Raw genomic sequence first — 15,364 nt, 5'->3', positions numbered from 1 at the left:
AAAAAATATTTCAATTAATATGACTCATTCACTCTTCATATTCCTATCAATATTTTCTCATTATATCATGAGAAAACCCAAACTTTATGTCCCCTATTTTCCAACTTCAGAATCTGCTTGTCAGATTTAATTTTATTAAAAACTTTTTTAACCCTCATCATTTGTAGTTCTCTTTCATTTTCCGCTGAAGTTTTCTTTTCAACTCTTTCACGATATGGGTGTTTATTTTATAAACATCTAGTTCTCTATAGCGCCCCCTGTGAGATACAGCTACTTTCTCCCTTATTTTGGGCCCGGCATGGTCAAGTGGGTTAAGGCGTTCGACTCGTAATCTGAGGGTCGCGGGTTCGAATCCCAGTCGCACTAAACAGGCTTGTCCCTTTCAGCTGTGGGGGCGTTATAAAGTTACAATCAATCTCACTATTCGTTGGTAAAAGAGTAGCCCAAGATCTAGCGGTGGGTGGTGATGACTAACCGCTTTCCCTCTAGTCTTACACTGCTAAATTAGGGACGGCTAGCGCAGATAGCCTTCGTGTAGCTTTGCGCGAAATTCAAGAACAAACAAACCCTTATTATGGGGACCTTTATGTCAGTTCCATGGTTATCAGGGCAGCAAAAGCTATTTTGCGTACTGATATTATGTTACCTATTTGTATCTAACTGATAAAATCAAAGCACTTCTCTGTTCGTTTTTCAACAATTTTCGTCACCAACAGTAGCCTTACGTTCAGTTTTCAGTATCGGGAATCATTTAATTTTTTTTAACCACAATTTATTTATTTAAGCTCAAAGCTCCACAGTGGACTGTGTCTACTGCAGACAACAGACCCAAAGTTTCAGCATTATAAGCCTGAAATTGCGAAGCCAGAGGATAGCATTTACTACAAAAGATCGAAGACAAATTTAGCTTTTTACTGCCATTGAAAGTTATACTATTATAAACAAAATTGCTTATTTAGAATTAAGCTGCATGATGGGCTATCTTTACTTTGCCCACCACAGTTATCGAAACTCGAATTTTAGTGGTGTGAGTCCACAGACATACCGCTGTGCCACTAGGAAGAAATAATTTTAAAACATTTAAAATATTTTATGCATCAACTTAATGAAGTTTTCAAACAGTTCTTTATTGTTTAATAGAAACAAAATATAACGTAGTCACAATTTTCATAACTTTTCATGCTACATTAATGTTGCAAATATACGAAGTTCAATAGTGTTACACATAAAATGGCTATTTAATGTTGTGCCACTGATATAATTTAATTAATTTCCTTGATATATCAATGTAGAGATATCTACACAGATAGCAAAATACCTTTTTCTCCTTATAGCTGTTAAATGTTATAAACAACATGAACTGAGGGTCACAGTTATGAAAAGTTATGAATTTAACGATATTGCAGTAATGTATTTTTAATCTTCATTCTTTTAGCTCAATATTCAAGCTTATTGATAAATGCCACCTACCGGGCTGTTCTGGGACCTACAGCATCGTTGTATGATGAACTTGCTGTGATATCCTCATCTTTGATGTCACCCGATTTCATTCCAAGGGCTGTTTTACAGGATTCTGTAAAAATATATATATTAAAGAGTTTGTTTGTTTGTAGTTAAGCACATAGCTGCACAATAGACTATCAGGTATCAAAACTAAGTTTCTTGCGTTGTAAGTTCCCAGACATACCGCTATGGCAATGTGGGCAAAAAAGAAATTAAAAGCAGGCATTAAGTTCTGAAATCATACTTGAACTGCGATGTTATTTAAACATGTAAATTGTTGAGTTCTCCCGTTTATCAAGAACTTCATGTTTTTTCGCTGGATCAAAAACTGAGATGGCCCGATAGTTGGGGCATTCGACTGGCAATGGATTCCCATCATTCAGTTGTAGATGAGTTAAAATGTTTAGTCATTCACACTGTTTGTTGGTAAAATAGCAGCCCAAGAGTTGACCATGGGTAGTGTTGACTAGCTGTCTTCCATCTAATCTATCACTGCTAAATTATGAAATGTTAGCACAGATAGCCCTTGTGTAGCTTTTTAAATGATTAATGAATTATATTAGTTTTCCAGCTCTAACACTCGCCTCTTAAACTAGTAACATAATTATATCACACTAGAAAGTGATTGATGTGACGAAATATTTCTAAAATTGGTACTATATCGTTTCTTACAAACATCCACTATCAGTTACTGGTAATGGTTTCTGTGATAGGACATAAATTTAAAGAACAAACTTCAGTATTCTAGTAATTGTTGATATAATAACAGAATGTTTCCCTTAATATGAACTTTATTTATTAAAGAATAAATTACGTGAATGCGAGTAATTCGATTTTATCCGGAAATGCGATACTGAGTTATTTTTGAGTGCCTAACGTTTTTTGTTTCTGAGTAACTGAATGCTGAGTTAGATTAGTGAAATTCCGAAAAAAGCTGACATGAGCATAAACATTCTACTCCGTAGAGGGCGCTAATTTAAACCTTCGGAATACTTATTATAAAAGTGACACACAAAGCAGATGGTATGAGTAACCTCTGTTGTTGTACCGCATTTCCTGTGTTTCACATATCTGGAGTCAGATGTCATTCACAGATATTTCTCAGTTTCCGCTCTCTTTTGGGTATTTATAATCGTACAACACGTACAACGTCTCATTAACAGAAAATGAGGATAGTTACCAACAAAAAACATTAAATGAAAAGACTAATTATACAGTTGCATGTAAAGTCAATTTCCACTTTGTTTAAATATATAACAAGTGACTAATTTAGTTTTAACCCACAAACATAAAATTATGTTTCATTTATTCGGCAATTTATTTGGAGTCGTGATCTGCCTTTAAAAATATTCAACATAGAACATGAATAATGAATATCATTGTGAAAGTAATAATGTGTCAATAGAACATTTCACTCCAAACTTTGTAGTGACATCACTGTGGACATTGTGATTGTTTGGCAATTCAGGGATCGCTAACAACATAGCAAGCAGAATAAATCTATTTAACTAGCAAAAACTTGACAAACGTTCTGCAGGTAAATTATCTTTTCACTATAGATTAGAGCATTCTGAAAATCTAAAGAGATTTCTAGAGACTAAACAAATTTTACCAGCAGTAAAACACACTAAAGGACAAACACAGTAAAACTTAAGTCTGCCCTTATATTCAATTTTTGCCCTAATTCACGTCCCACAACCTTAAACTTTTGTCGCAAAACAGTTTTACAAATAAAATGCAGTTTTTACATGGTATTTGCATTATTTATAAATGTATATATATATGCAACGTTTTAAGCATTAATATTGCAAAAATGTACTTCAATTGTATTCTTTTTTGTAGGTTTTAATTTGTTTGCACGGATAAAACAATTTGATGTAAGGAGCAATATTATATCGTGTGCAAAATAAACATAACAAAGATACTTTTGTTTGTGTGAAGTTAAGCAAAAAGCTACACAATGGGCTATCTGTGATCTGCCCACCACGGGTATCGAAACCCGGTTTCTGGTATTGTAAGTCTGCAGATATACTGCCGTGCCACTGAGGGCATAATAAAGATGAAAAACATATTAGGCGAAATTTCAAACTATCCCAATGGTAGTTATTAAAACTCAACAATGGATTTCTGATCAGAAGAAAATAAACAAGCATTCATATAAATGCTCAACTGTTAGAAATTCAGCCTAATTAATTAATGTTGTGTACTGAATAGAAAGTCTTATGGGCACTGTCTTGTGACAGACAAAAGATGGATCTAAAATGTCAGTCCCAGAAATCCCGTATTTGAAATTTATAATGGGCCAATTAAGAGGAATGTAACAAAAAGTCTTCAGTCAAGCCCGAATTTCATCACATTTGTCAGGCCTAATGAGCATTTTTTTCCTTTGCCAACTTACACCCTAGCAATATGAAAACGTGTCCAAATAGATCAAGGACTTATATACCAAAATAGCTCAGGATGTTCTATTAATTTAAAAAAAATTGCTTTAGAAATTGAAGGCATTTTCTAAGTTCTATATTATTATTTCTTTACATTATCAATGGATTCATGGGAGAAACCGAAATTTAATAATGAAAGTAAAGACGGTTAATAAAACATACAATATTTTATTTACAAGATTTGAACGTTTCGAAATAACGTATCCTATCTTCAGTAAAATCCAAACATTGTGTTATAAAGATAATCAATAAGAAAATTATAATATAATAACATATTCATCAGTTTACTTAGTTATTGATGTAAATATTGATAAAACAATATTTATATATATATTACACAACACCCGAGTTACGTAAGAAAATTCAGTACAATTTTAATTCTAAAGATCTTTGTGAATCGTTAAGGGTCGAGATGTCTTTAATTACGTAGAGGTCAAGGTTTGAATGTCCTGTGGTGACGATAGAGAAATAATTAAATTAAATATTGTGACCTCTAGAATGTGAACAAATGGATGAGTTGATGGGTTTAAATAGATGGTTGGTTCTGTTAGATGTTCTAACTGTTCATAGGCTATTTTTAACTGCCGTTATTTACATCTTCTATTTCAATTTGTTTTTTTAACATAACATAACCTAATGTTTAGGGACAACAAGGGACCTATTAGTCCATCTCGGCTGCCCCATCCTCTAAGCCAAACTAAAACTATTAAATAAATTAATTTTAAAAAATCAAAGCTAGTCCTTATCATTCATATATCTATCAAACTTTTTTTAAACTAACTCAAATCTTAGTTTTATTTTTTAAGTTTTATTTATGTCATGTAAAAATGTTAATTTATGTCGTTTCCATTGTTTCACACTGTTTTCAGTAGTAATATGTTATCGGAGTAACGTAGTTTCCACACACACTGTACTATCGTTTGAAATCTATGTAAAATGTTCCACTTCCAGTCAGTTAAGTATATTTCTCATACGTTCTTGAAAGAGGTTGAAGTTAATTAAAATCTTATAACGTAATAGTGATAACGTTCAGTGTCATTTGTGCAAAATCTACCATGTAAGAATCTGTTAACTTCCTCGGTTACTGTATCTACTTATTTATAAATTAGTTAACAGTTGAGAATGTTGTTAATCTCAAATCTTGGAAATCTCAAATATAAAATGTTTGTAAATAATATACGTATCAATCTTGAAAATAATAAAATATCACGAGTCTATTAGAAAATATATAAAAATAGTTCTAAATCCCACGTTAACACACATATATGTACATAACTAAAAAAATGTTTCTTTACTGAAACCAACTATCGTAATATCTGGTTAAGTTGTTGGATTAACTTTTACAAAACATAGTAGAAATAGCTAACAGGAAAATATATGTAAAGGTGTAAGTTTGTAGAACGTTTTTGCTATAGCTTTTCTTCTCCGAGTATGTATTCACATTGCACATTATGCACATTATGTTTCATAGTTTGATCAACAGTATCTACTGGAAACGTTGATAATACGACTATTTTATACGAGCGCGCCTGAAACAAGTCAACTAGATAAGATACGTGTAACGTACACCATGTGTGAAAATCAGTGGTCTATTTTTCCGTTGAAAAAATCTATTTAAAACCTTTGCACGTGGATTTAAGTTGTTGATGTGGACTCATAAGTTGACACCCAGCTCCTGTATTTACGAATGTTGGTTTAATTTCATTTGTTTGTTTGTGTTGGAATTTCGCACAAAGCTACTCGAGGGCTATCTGTACCAGCCGTCCCTAATTTAGCAATGTAAGACTAGAGGGAAGGCAGTTAGTCATCACCACCCACCGCCAACTCTTGGGCTGCTCTTTTACCAACGAATAGTGGGATTGACCGTCACATTATACACCCCCACGGCTGGGAGGGCGAGCATGTTTAGCGCGACGCGGGCGCGAACCCGCGACCCTCAGATTACGAGTCGCACGCCTTACGCGCTTGGCCATGCCAGGCCAGGTTTAATTTCAATTATTTCTTTGCTTGTATACTTTATACAGCAATTTTGCAATAAAAAATAGTGACGAAAATAGAAATATTCGTCTGACCATTATTCTCGTCCTTTGACTTCCCGTAGCCAGCTCTTAGTTCTGTGATATATACTGAAAATCTCGTTGTCAGGTAAGCATACCAGAAATATTGCTAACAATACGACAAAAAATATTAATAAAATTAGTTAGGCTGTCGGTGGCTTTTACAATTAAACTCCGTGTATGGAATATGTATAATATAATACGATTTACTGATACTATGTCCTTTCTCATATGGCGTGGAAATGTCATAAATCATATAGTTTAGTTATGATGTTGAAACAACTGTCGTATTGTATGTCTTTTAATTTTACTTTTTTGCTCTTTTGATTTAAAATTCAACCGAGTATGAATAAATATTATTCAGTATGCAAATAAAGCGATCTTTTTTGACAAATTACAAAATTTATGCCACGCCGACTTAAGTAGTGTCTACAAATTAAATAAAGATTATAATGAAGGCCTTTCATTATTTAGACTGTATACTGAGAAAATTTAATTTTTTTAAGAACAGAAACGAGTCACTTTTTTCCTTCACAAAACCAACTTGATATTAAAAGTATTGTTTTTATTTTTTTCACGTGCTACGATATATATTTAATTTTTTTAGAAAGCAAATAATTCTGTATGTGAACTAGAACGTTTATTTGGGCTAGCATGGTCAGGTGATTAAGGCACTCGACTCGTCATCTGAGGGTCGCGGGTTTGAATTTCTGTAACATCAAACACACTTGCCCCTTCAGTGGCGGAGCGTTATAATGTAACGGTCAATCCCACTATTCGTTGATAAAACAATAGCTAAGAGTCGGCAGTGGGCGGTGATGACTAGCTGCCTTTCCTCTAGTCTTACACTGTTAAATTAGGGAAGGCTAGCGCAGATAGCCCTCGTGTAGCTTTACAGAAGTGTCCATACAAAGTGCACTTTGAATTTGATTTTTCCAAAGTTGACACACGCTAGTTCAAGTTTTGATTTCTCACGGATCACAGCAGTTAGACATAAACTGTAATGATTCATGTAAATTAAACAATATGTATGTTGTTGTCATGGTGAACAAAAACACGCTTTTACATTTTCCTCAAAGCATATTAGCCGATTATCTGTTGTTCTGATTCATTTAACAAAATTATCTGGACTTTTTAAACACAAACAGACGTATACCCAGTTGTTATTAATTTGCTGAAGCAATAATTCCTACTGATATGTTATATCACTTATTGTTTACTGAGAGTCAAAATGTCACTTTTTGAGTGTTTATTTTAACATAAGGTATAAAACTGAACAATCAGCTACATAACAAATCTATCCAAACAACGTGTCTGTCTACTGAAGTAGAGAGCTTAGAAGAACCTATTTTTAGCCACGCTTTTATAAAATTTGTTACGCATAGTGAAACCAAAATAAAACTATCACAACTATCAACTTGAAACTCTTCTCGAAAAACTGTGTAGGGGAAAAGAAAAGAATACGTGCGTAACTGGGAAAAAGAGAGAATACATGTGTTACTGAGAAAAAGAATAAAATACGCAAGTTACTGATGAAAAGAAGAGAATACATATGTTACTGAAAATGCATCAGTTTTCAGAGTTGCAATCCTTGCTAAAACCGCTTCTGGAGGATAGCGAAGCCTAATATTAATACGTAACAACAAACACGCTGCTTGGGATGGTGGGCTGAGAAACTACCACATGTTCTTACCCAATGATTTTTTCATATTGTAATTGACATATTGCATGTCCTAGTAGGGGTGCTGGTCGAAGCTGGAGCTCGATAGGGCCGGCAACCGAAGGACTCCATCACTCAACAGAGAAGTGGAGTCGTAGTACACAGCAAGAGCCCAGCAGATACTGGTGGGAACCTACCATTTGGGCTGAACAACAAGAAAATGAATCTCCTTCAAAAAGTTCGAGGTTGGCACATTAAGAAACCATCATCTTTTGTTTCTTAGATAGTGGTAAAGGCCTCTCTAACTCATCCTTCAGAATAAATTATTTCCCTCAGCCTGGAGCAGGGATAACCAGTACAGCACCCCCACCTTGATCGTGTTCTTTGTCTCCCAGGTTTGTCAAGGCAATTTATCCTTAGGTCGGTTCAGTCAGGAAGACTGCCAGTGCCAGCTAAAGACACATATTGGAAACTTGGGTAGCCTCGATTTAAGTTGCGTTAAACCACAATATTGCATTCTTCGATTATTCTCGGACTATTATTGCATGATGTGATGGCTCGTTTGTTTCTAGAAGTAAGATCCATTCATATCAATACCATGTAGTACGTGAACCAAAATATACAATTTATAAAAGAAATAAAATTTCTTTTACCCTTTAAAGTATTTCGATACATTTCAGATGAGCAGGGGATGGGAAAATTGTGTGTGGGGGAGAGGTAGATAATATTTAGCTTTAAAGCATGTATATAATTGGACGATTTAGGACAATTTCACGTATATTTAATGAAATTAATCGATTTCAAAGTGAATGCTGGAAAAGTGAGTTGTGTATGAAATATACTATTTAATGTAGCAGTTTCCTTTTAATGAAACTAAAGAAAAACAGATATTTGCTTCAAAACTTTAAAACTTACAACATAACAATGCAAGAAATAACTCTGAATTGTTTACAAAAAGAAAATTGTTATGACATCGACCCATTCGTCTTCTCAAGAAATTTAGAAGAATAGAAAACAATTCATTTCGGTTTGTATCAAGAATCTAGCAATAGCACGAGATGTCGTCAATAACGCTCAAAACGTCGTTAATCATAATGTCGCTTGTGTTATGACGTTCGTAGCAGTATGTTTTAATCTGACGTCATATAAATATCAGTGTTCGTATCATTACCGAGAGCGCGGGACCATTTACGATAACATATGCAAACCTTGTTCATCTATTTGTGGAAAATGAAATTAAGTAAACTTGTGTACGACAACAAATATTTAACTTGAGCGACAGAGGTCGCGAACAGCAACGCACGCAAAACAGTAAAAACAAAACCATGAAAAAACATTTATATTGCTAGAAAGTTCAGTGTTTTTATCAAAATGGACTTGGCCGTGTAGACCTTATCAGTAAACTTCTTGTGATCGACACACGCCCCATTAAATTAAAAAATGATCTATCGCCAGAATTCAGCAACAAGCTTAAGTTTAAATAAGTAGACTTAAGAAACTCAAATACGTAAATATTGGAATAAAACTTATATTGTGGCAGTTTAGGTTGTTTAACCGCACTACCAACTGCTAGTAAAGAACTTTTAAAAAACAAAATCAATTGAAAAAACTACAAAATCGATATGCAACGTCGAGACTTGAAAATAGTTTTGTGTTTTACTGAGAACAGTAAAAAATCGAAGTCATTGTCCGGAATCAGATTAGTGGGCCCGAATGTGAATGAATCAAAGGATTTCGGGTTCGTGCCCTTCAAAATTGCACTATTCGATCAGACAAAGTCGCCTACTATTTTGGTGCTGTTGACTAGCTGCTTTCCCAATATTTGATCAGTTTAAAATAGGTTTCGGCTATACGTAGGTAACCCTTTAAGTAGATTTTCATGAAAATTCAAGAAGAACGAAGAAACTAATAAACATTAGTTCACCACTCTGGTAATATTATTCTTCTTATTATAACCTACTGGCTGAAAAGCACTAGCTTGAACAGAAAAGTTATCTTTAATATTTCTTTATTATTGCTATGAATGACAAATGTTATGTGTATTAGAGGCATAAATATACAAACGATTAATTAAAGTTTCAAATGGTAGAACATATTGAATTGTTCTAGATACCTGCTTGCTCTATTTTCACACATTATCAGCCTTTTTGTTTTCCTCTTCTCTCTTTTGGGGTGGAGTGTTTTTGTTTTAATACAGAAAGCAAAACAAAACTGAACTATTAGTGAACAATATTTATATATAAAAACCCTTAAGACAAGCAAACCCACGGGTTGATAGAATGGCAGGGGGCAGGTTTCTTTCATCTCAAGTTTTTCTAGATGCGAACGATGAGTCTTTTATTGCGTCATCTATCACGGCGACATACGGTGACGCTCTGAAAGAAATCAAGGAACCCCGCGTGTTTGATTGAGGTGGAAAAAGGATGTTGGTTGTTGCTTTTCTTATGTCCAAGCGTATGATAACGTTCTAATATTTAGTAGTGTCCCTACTTGGATGTTTGTTTGTTTTGTTTGTTTTTTTGGAATTTCGCACAAAGCTACTCGAGGGCTATCTGTGCTAGCCGTCCCTAATTTAGCAGTGTAAGACTAGAGGGAAAGCAGCTAGTCATCACCACCCACAGCCAACTCTTGGGCTACTCTTGTACCAACGAATAGTGGGATTGATCGTAACATTATAACGCCCCAACGGCTGGGAGGGCGAGCATGTTTAGCGCGACACGGGCGCGAACGCGCGACCCTCGGATTACGAGTCGCACGCCTTACGCGCTCGGCCATGCCAGATCCCCTACTTGGAAAGAAAATGGTCAGTTTAAGAGTCCCAGTTCATATTTCTGACATAATTGCGATTATGTTAACAATGTTTTGGAGTTCCTGTCTGACATTGAAAGATTTTCCACAAAATCAAATAAAATAACGAAAATAACAAAAAACGTGATTTGTAATTATATTCTTCGACACTGAGAATAATTTTATGCGTTAAAAATTTGTTTATTTGTAGTTGAGCACAAAGCGACATAACGATTTACCTATGCTGTGCTTACCATCTCTATGGAAACCTAGCGCAGACTCCCTGCTGTGCTACTGAAAGGAGGGGGGGGCCTTTTAGTCCAACAAGACGGACAATAACAGACAAAGCTGCTGTTACATTTAAATCCTTTAAGATGAATAAACGTTTTTATTGAACTAACATGCTTCTTTAACAACCATATATAATTATCTCTGTCAGCAGAACGTTACATATATATATATGTATATTTTACAGTTTAATAGGACATTAGAGTTTTCTAGCTAATGGACAGATAAAGCTAACCCTGAAATCTGCTACAAATATTTTGAAATAACAAATAGAACATTTAAGATCAGAATCACCAATAAGATTTTTTCTAAGATTTCTTTGAACAATTCGTTTACCAACTTGATGGTGAGTCCTTGACCTTCCTAGTTACAAGGTTCTTGATAAAACAAATCCCATTAAAAACACAAGTAAAACACCGCGGGTATTACAGTAAATTGCAATATAATTTTTTTTACGTGTTATATATAGAAATTGAGTGATTTCATATCATTTGTTTCCTCATTTTTATACTGTCTGAACAAGTAAAAATATTGAATTATTCAAATTCTCTTATTGATATATAATACTCTAATTATTATTATCAATTATAATTCTTTTCTAAACGCAACAGCGAGCAACCACCTTCTCACTTCTGGCTAGAGACAGCGAAATGCAGTAAAGATATGGGACGTTGTGGGCTTCAACGCCCACATCTGTCCCTTTTCTTCTTTTCTGAAACCTGATGTTAAACCGGTTGCGCTTTTATTTGTTTACTTTATTCTCCACAAAATTAAATCTAACTTTAATTTATATAAATATAATTTATATATATATATATATACACACACACACACACATACAAATATGTATATATATTTAGTTTTTCTCTGTTAACAGAACAATGCCATCACTACGGCTGGAAAATTATGTCCCAGCTCCTTTCAAGGAAAAACACTGGTATAGTAAAATGGCAGTGAAATATCCAGAATATTCCATTTTCATGGGCCCGGCATGGCCAGGTGGGCTAAGGCGTTCGACTCGTAATTCGAGGGTCGCGGGTTCGAATCCTCGTCGCACCAAACATGCTCGCCCTTTCAGCCGTGGGGGCGTTATAATATGACTATCAATCCCACTATTCGTTGGCGAAAGAGTAGCCCAAGAGTTGGCGGTGGGTGGTGATGACTAGCTGCCTTCCCTCTAGTCTTACACTGCTAAATTAGGGACGGCTAGCGCAGATAGCCCTCTAGTAGCTTTGTGCGAAATTCCAAAAAACAAAAACAAACAAAACCATTTTCAGACGACCTTGTGCAGCACAGTCACAACAGCGAGTGAGGAATAACACACCTATAACTTGCAATTTTGAGAAAACGCAATAATTGCTGAGTGATGTTGTTCGACTTTCCAATATTGTCATTCTGGTCTTTAAAGGTAACATGTGCGTCACGATAAACCATGGATTTTGTTGATCTCATGAACAAATATCAACAGGAGTTTACCACGTGTGTGGAAAAACGTTTGCTGATTACCTTATCCCTTAAAATATACCCTTGTATTGTCTTTATAGTCGTTGTAGCATTACCTTATCCCTTAAAATATACCCCTGTATTGTCTTTATAGTCCTTGTAGCATTACCTTATCCCTTAAAATATACCCTTGTATTGTCTTTATAGTCGTTGTAGCATTACCTTATCCCTTAAAGTATACCCTTGTATTGTCTTTATAGTCGTTGTAGCATTACCTTATCCCTTAAAGTATGTCGTTGAATTGTCTTTAGAGTCCGTTGAATATTACCCTGTGCCTTAGAGTATGTCCCTGTACTATTTTATATTACGGTAATTTTACTGTATCCCTTAAAGTGTGCCTCTGTGGTGCCTTTAGTATTTAGTAATATTACCATATCCTTTAAAGTATGTCTCTATAGTACCTTTAGAATCCGGTAATATTAACCCCTCCTTTAAGGTGTGTCTCTATAGTACCTTTAGAGTCCCTTAATATTACCCTATGCCTTAGAGCGTGTGTGTTTCTATAGTACCTTTAGAATCCGTGTAATATGGTACCTTGCATGAATAAGGTTTTTTATAATTTTTTTTCATTGAAGTGAGGAAATGGCAGTATGTTCTAACATGGATCAAAAGTGTCCACCTTTCACAATTATTAGGCAAAATTCTGACTTTATGTTAACGATCCCTGAAGGAAACGAAGCTTAATGACAAACTTGCACATTAATCTAATCCATACTATAACTTTCTAACCACGGAACAGCCTTGAAAGAACGTATATGGAGTATTTTATCCAAACATGACAGTTGCGAGTGTCATGAAAACAAAATTAAGCCACAGGATGTTGTGTAGACAGATGTACATTCCAACTTGGGCTAAGAATCGGAGTGCAAAGCCTAGTTGTAGCTGTGTATCACCTGGTAGGTGATTTGTTCCATAGGATTATAGTTTCAGTATCTTATGCACGTTTTGTTTTTTTTCCACAATGCGGACTGTGGGAGTCCAGTTTGCTAAATAATGTTGATTTCCTCAAGGGTTTTCTTTTCTGCTGTAATTTCAAAGATTGTTGTGGAACAACCATTGCAGTTATATCGGGAACTAATATTGGTTAATTTGTTTTTAAACAGCCGACTGGCATCGCTGTTCCATTGTATCCTTTGTTCAGTACTTCCATGTGCTACATCGCTTATATTTCTATAGCTATACACAACACTTTTATGAAAACACTTCTTACGTTTAGAAACAATTTTTACGAAACATTTTCTAAATCCACAGTGATCTTTAGTGTATTTTCCGTGATGACGAGAAAACACACTTGTATAGAAAATTATATACTTAAAAACGGCTGGTATGGGTAGAGAAAGCACTAGTGAACCTGACGATGACCGAAGAAGGTCGAATCGTTGTTCGCTCCTCTACCAGTGCTTTCTCTACCCATACCAGCCGTTTCTAAGTATATAACTTTAATGTATTTTACGCTCTCTCTATACAGTCCTCGATAATACCTCTTGTGACTTTATTTTAGGCACTCGAATTACCTTTCTCATCGTATCTTAATTCATGTATACCAAAAATATAACTCTTTGATGTTTAAGTGTTCTAATTGTTGATCTTTGATTAGGCCAGATAACTTTATGATAACACACTACTTAAGAGTAATAACTGAACGACATTGTACCTAAATTGTAGGGTTCGTTTTTCCGTATGGATAGGCCACAAATACCCCATTGTATAACTCTGTACTTGTGTTTGTTTGTTTGTTTTGAATTTCGCGCAAAGCTACTCGAGGGCAATATGCGCTAGCCGTCCCTAATTTAGTAGTGTAAGACTACATGGAAGGTAGATAGTCATTACCACCCACCTCCAACTCTTGGGCAACTTTTCGCCTAATGAATAGTGGAATTGACCATAGCATTATAACGTCCACACAGCTGAAAGGGCGAGCATGTTTGGTGTGACGGGGATTCGAACCCGCGACCTTCAAATACGAGTCGAACTCTATAACTACCTGGTCATGCTAGAGGTCTTATTTACGTTAGCACAGAATTAGACCTCTAGCATGACCAGGTAGTTATAGAGTTCGACTCGTAATCTGAAGGTCGCGGGTTCGAATCTACTAGCTACTCAGCACTTCAGTGCTCTTTTGATCAGCTTGAGAAAGGCAAAAAACAAAACAAACGAAAAACAATTTACGGCCTTTAATATAAAGATTCGATCTGATGGAGCAATTGTACACAGAAATTTATCTCAGAACGGCTGGTATGAGTATTAATACTTTTATTGATAAACAGAGAACAACGTTTCGACCTTCATAGGTTAACCTGAAGACGATATAGGAAGGTCGAAACGTTGCTCTCTGTTTATCAATAAAAGTGTTAATTCCCATACCAGCAGTTCTGAGATACATTTTTATTTCAAGTGGGTTTCTCGTCATCAAGAATGTACACTGAAATATTAACTAGATAGTGAAAGGTGAGAAGAAACGAAGACTGGTTTATGATTGTTTATATGAAGGTTTGATATGATGGAGCAATTGTACATTGAAATATTAACTAGATAGTGAAAGGTGAGAAGAAACGAAGACTGGTTTATGATTGTTTATATGAAGGTTTGATATGATGGAGCAATTGTACATTGAAATATTAACTAGATAGTGAAAGGTGAGAAGAAACGAAGACTGGTTTATGATTGTTTATATGAAGGTTTGATATGATGGAGCAATTGTACATTGAAATATTAACTAGATAGTGAAAGGTGAGAAGAAACGAAGACTGGTTTATGATTGTTTATATAAAGGTTTGATATGATGGAGCAATTGTACATTGAAATATTAACTAGATAGTGAAAGGTGAGAAGAAACAATTACTGGTTTATGATTGTTAACATAAAGGCTCGACTTGGTGGAGCAGTTGTACATTGAAATATTAACTAGATAGTGAAAGGTGAGAAGAAATAAAAATAAGTTTATGGTCGTTAAAATGAAGGCTTTGAAGATAATGAAACATGGGGTTAATGTACGAATAAGGAAAATATTGTGGTGAAATTTTCAAAGCTGAATCTTAACTCTATTACAATTCTTAAAGTAAATTGTCGTGGAAGCTAAAAAACAGCCCCTGAGGGACTCGTTACACTAATAAACGAGATGAACT

General features: G+C 34.9%; 1 protein-coding gene across 7 annotated transcripts in view; it reads right to left on the bottom strand.

Annotated features, from left to right (window-relative positions):
• Positions 1-15,364, bottom strand: part of LOC143230741 (discoidin domain-containing receptor 2-like) — a 325,468-nt gene that overhangs the window by 44,299 nt on the left and 265,805 nt on the right. For all 7 annotated transcript variants that reach the window (XM_076464826.1, XM_076464829.1, XM_076464827.1 and 4 more), the window contains one exon: positions 1,471-1,573. In XM_076464826.1, the coding sequence (XP_076320941.1) occupies positions 1,471-1,573 (103 nt within the window). The remainder of the gene's footprint in view (positions 1-1,470; positions 1,574-15,364) is intronic.

The sequence above is a fragment of the Tachypleus tridentatus genome, chromosome 10, assembly GCF_004210375.1.
Source record: "Tachypleus tridentatus isolate NWPU-2018 chromosome 10, ASM421037v1, whole genome shotgun sequence".
Lineage (NCBI taxonomy): Eukaryota > Metazoa > Arthropoda > Merostomata > Xiphosura > Limulidae > Tachypleus > Tachypleus tridentatus.
The sequence above is the reverse complement of the archived record's forward strand: the minus strand, read 5'-3'. Positions and strand labels throughout refer to the sequence as shown.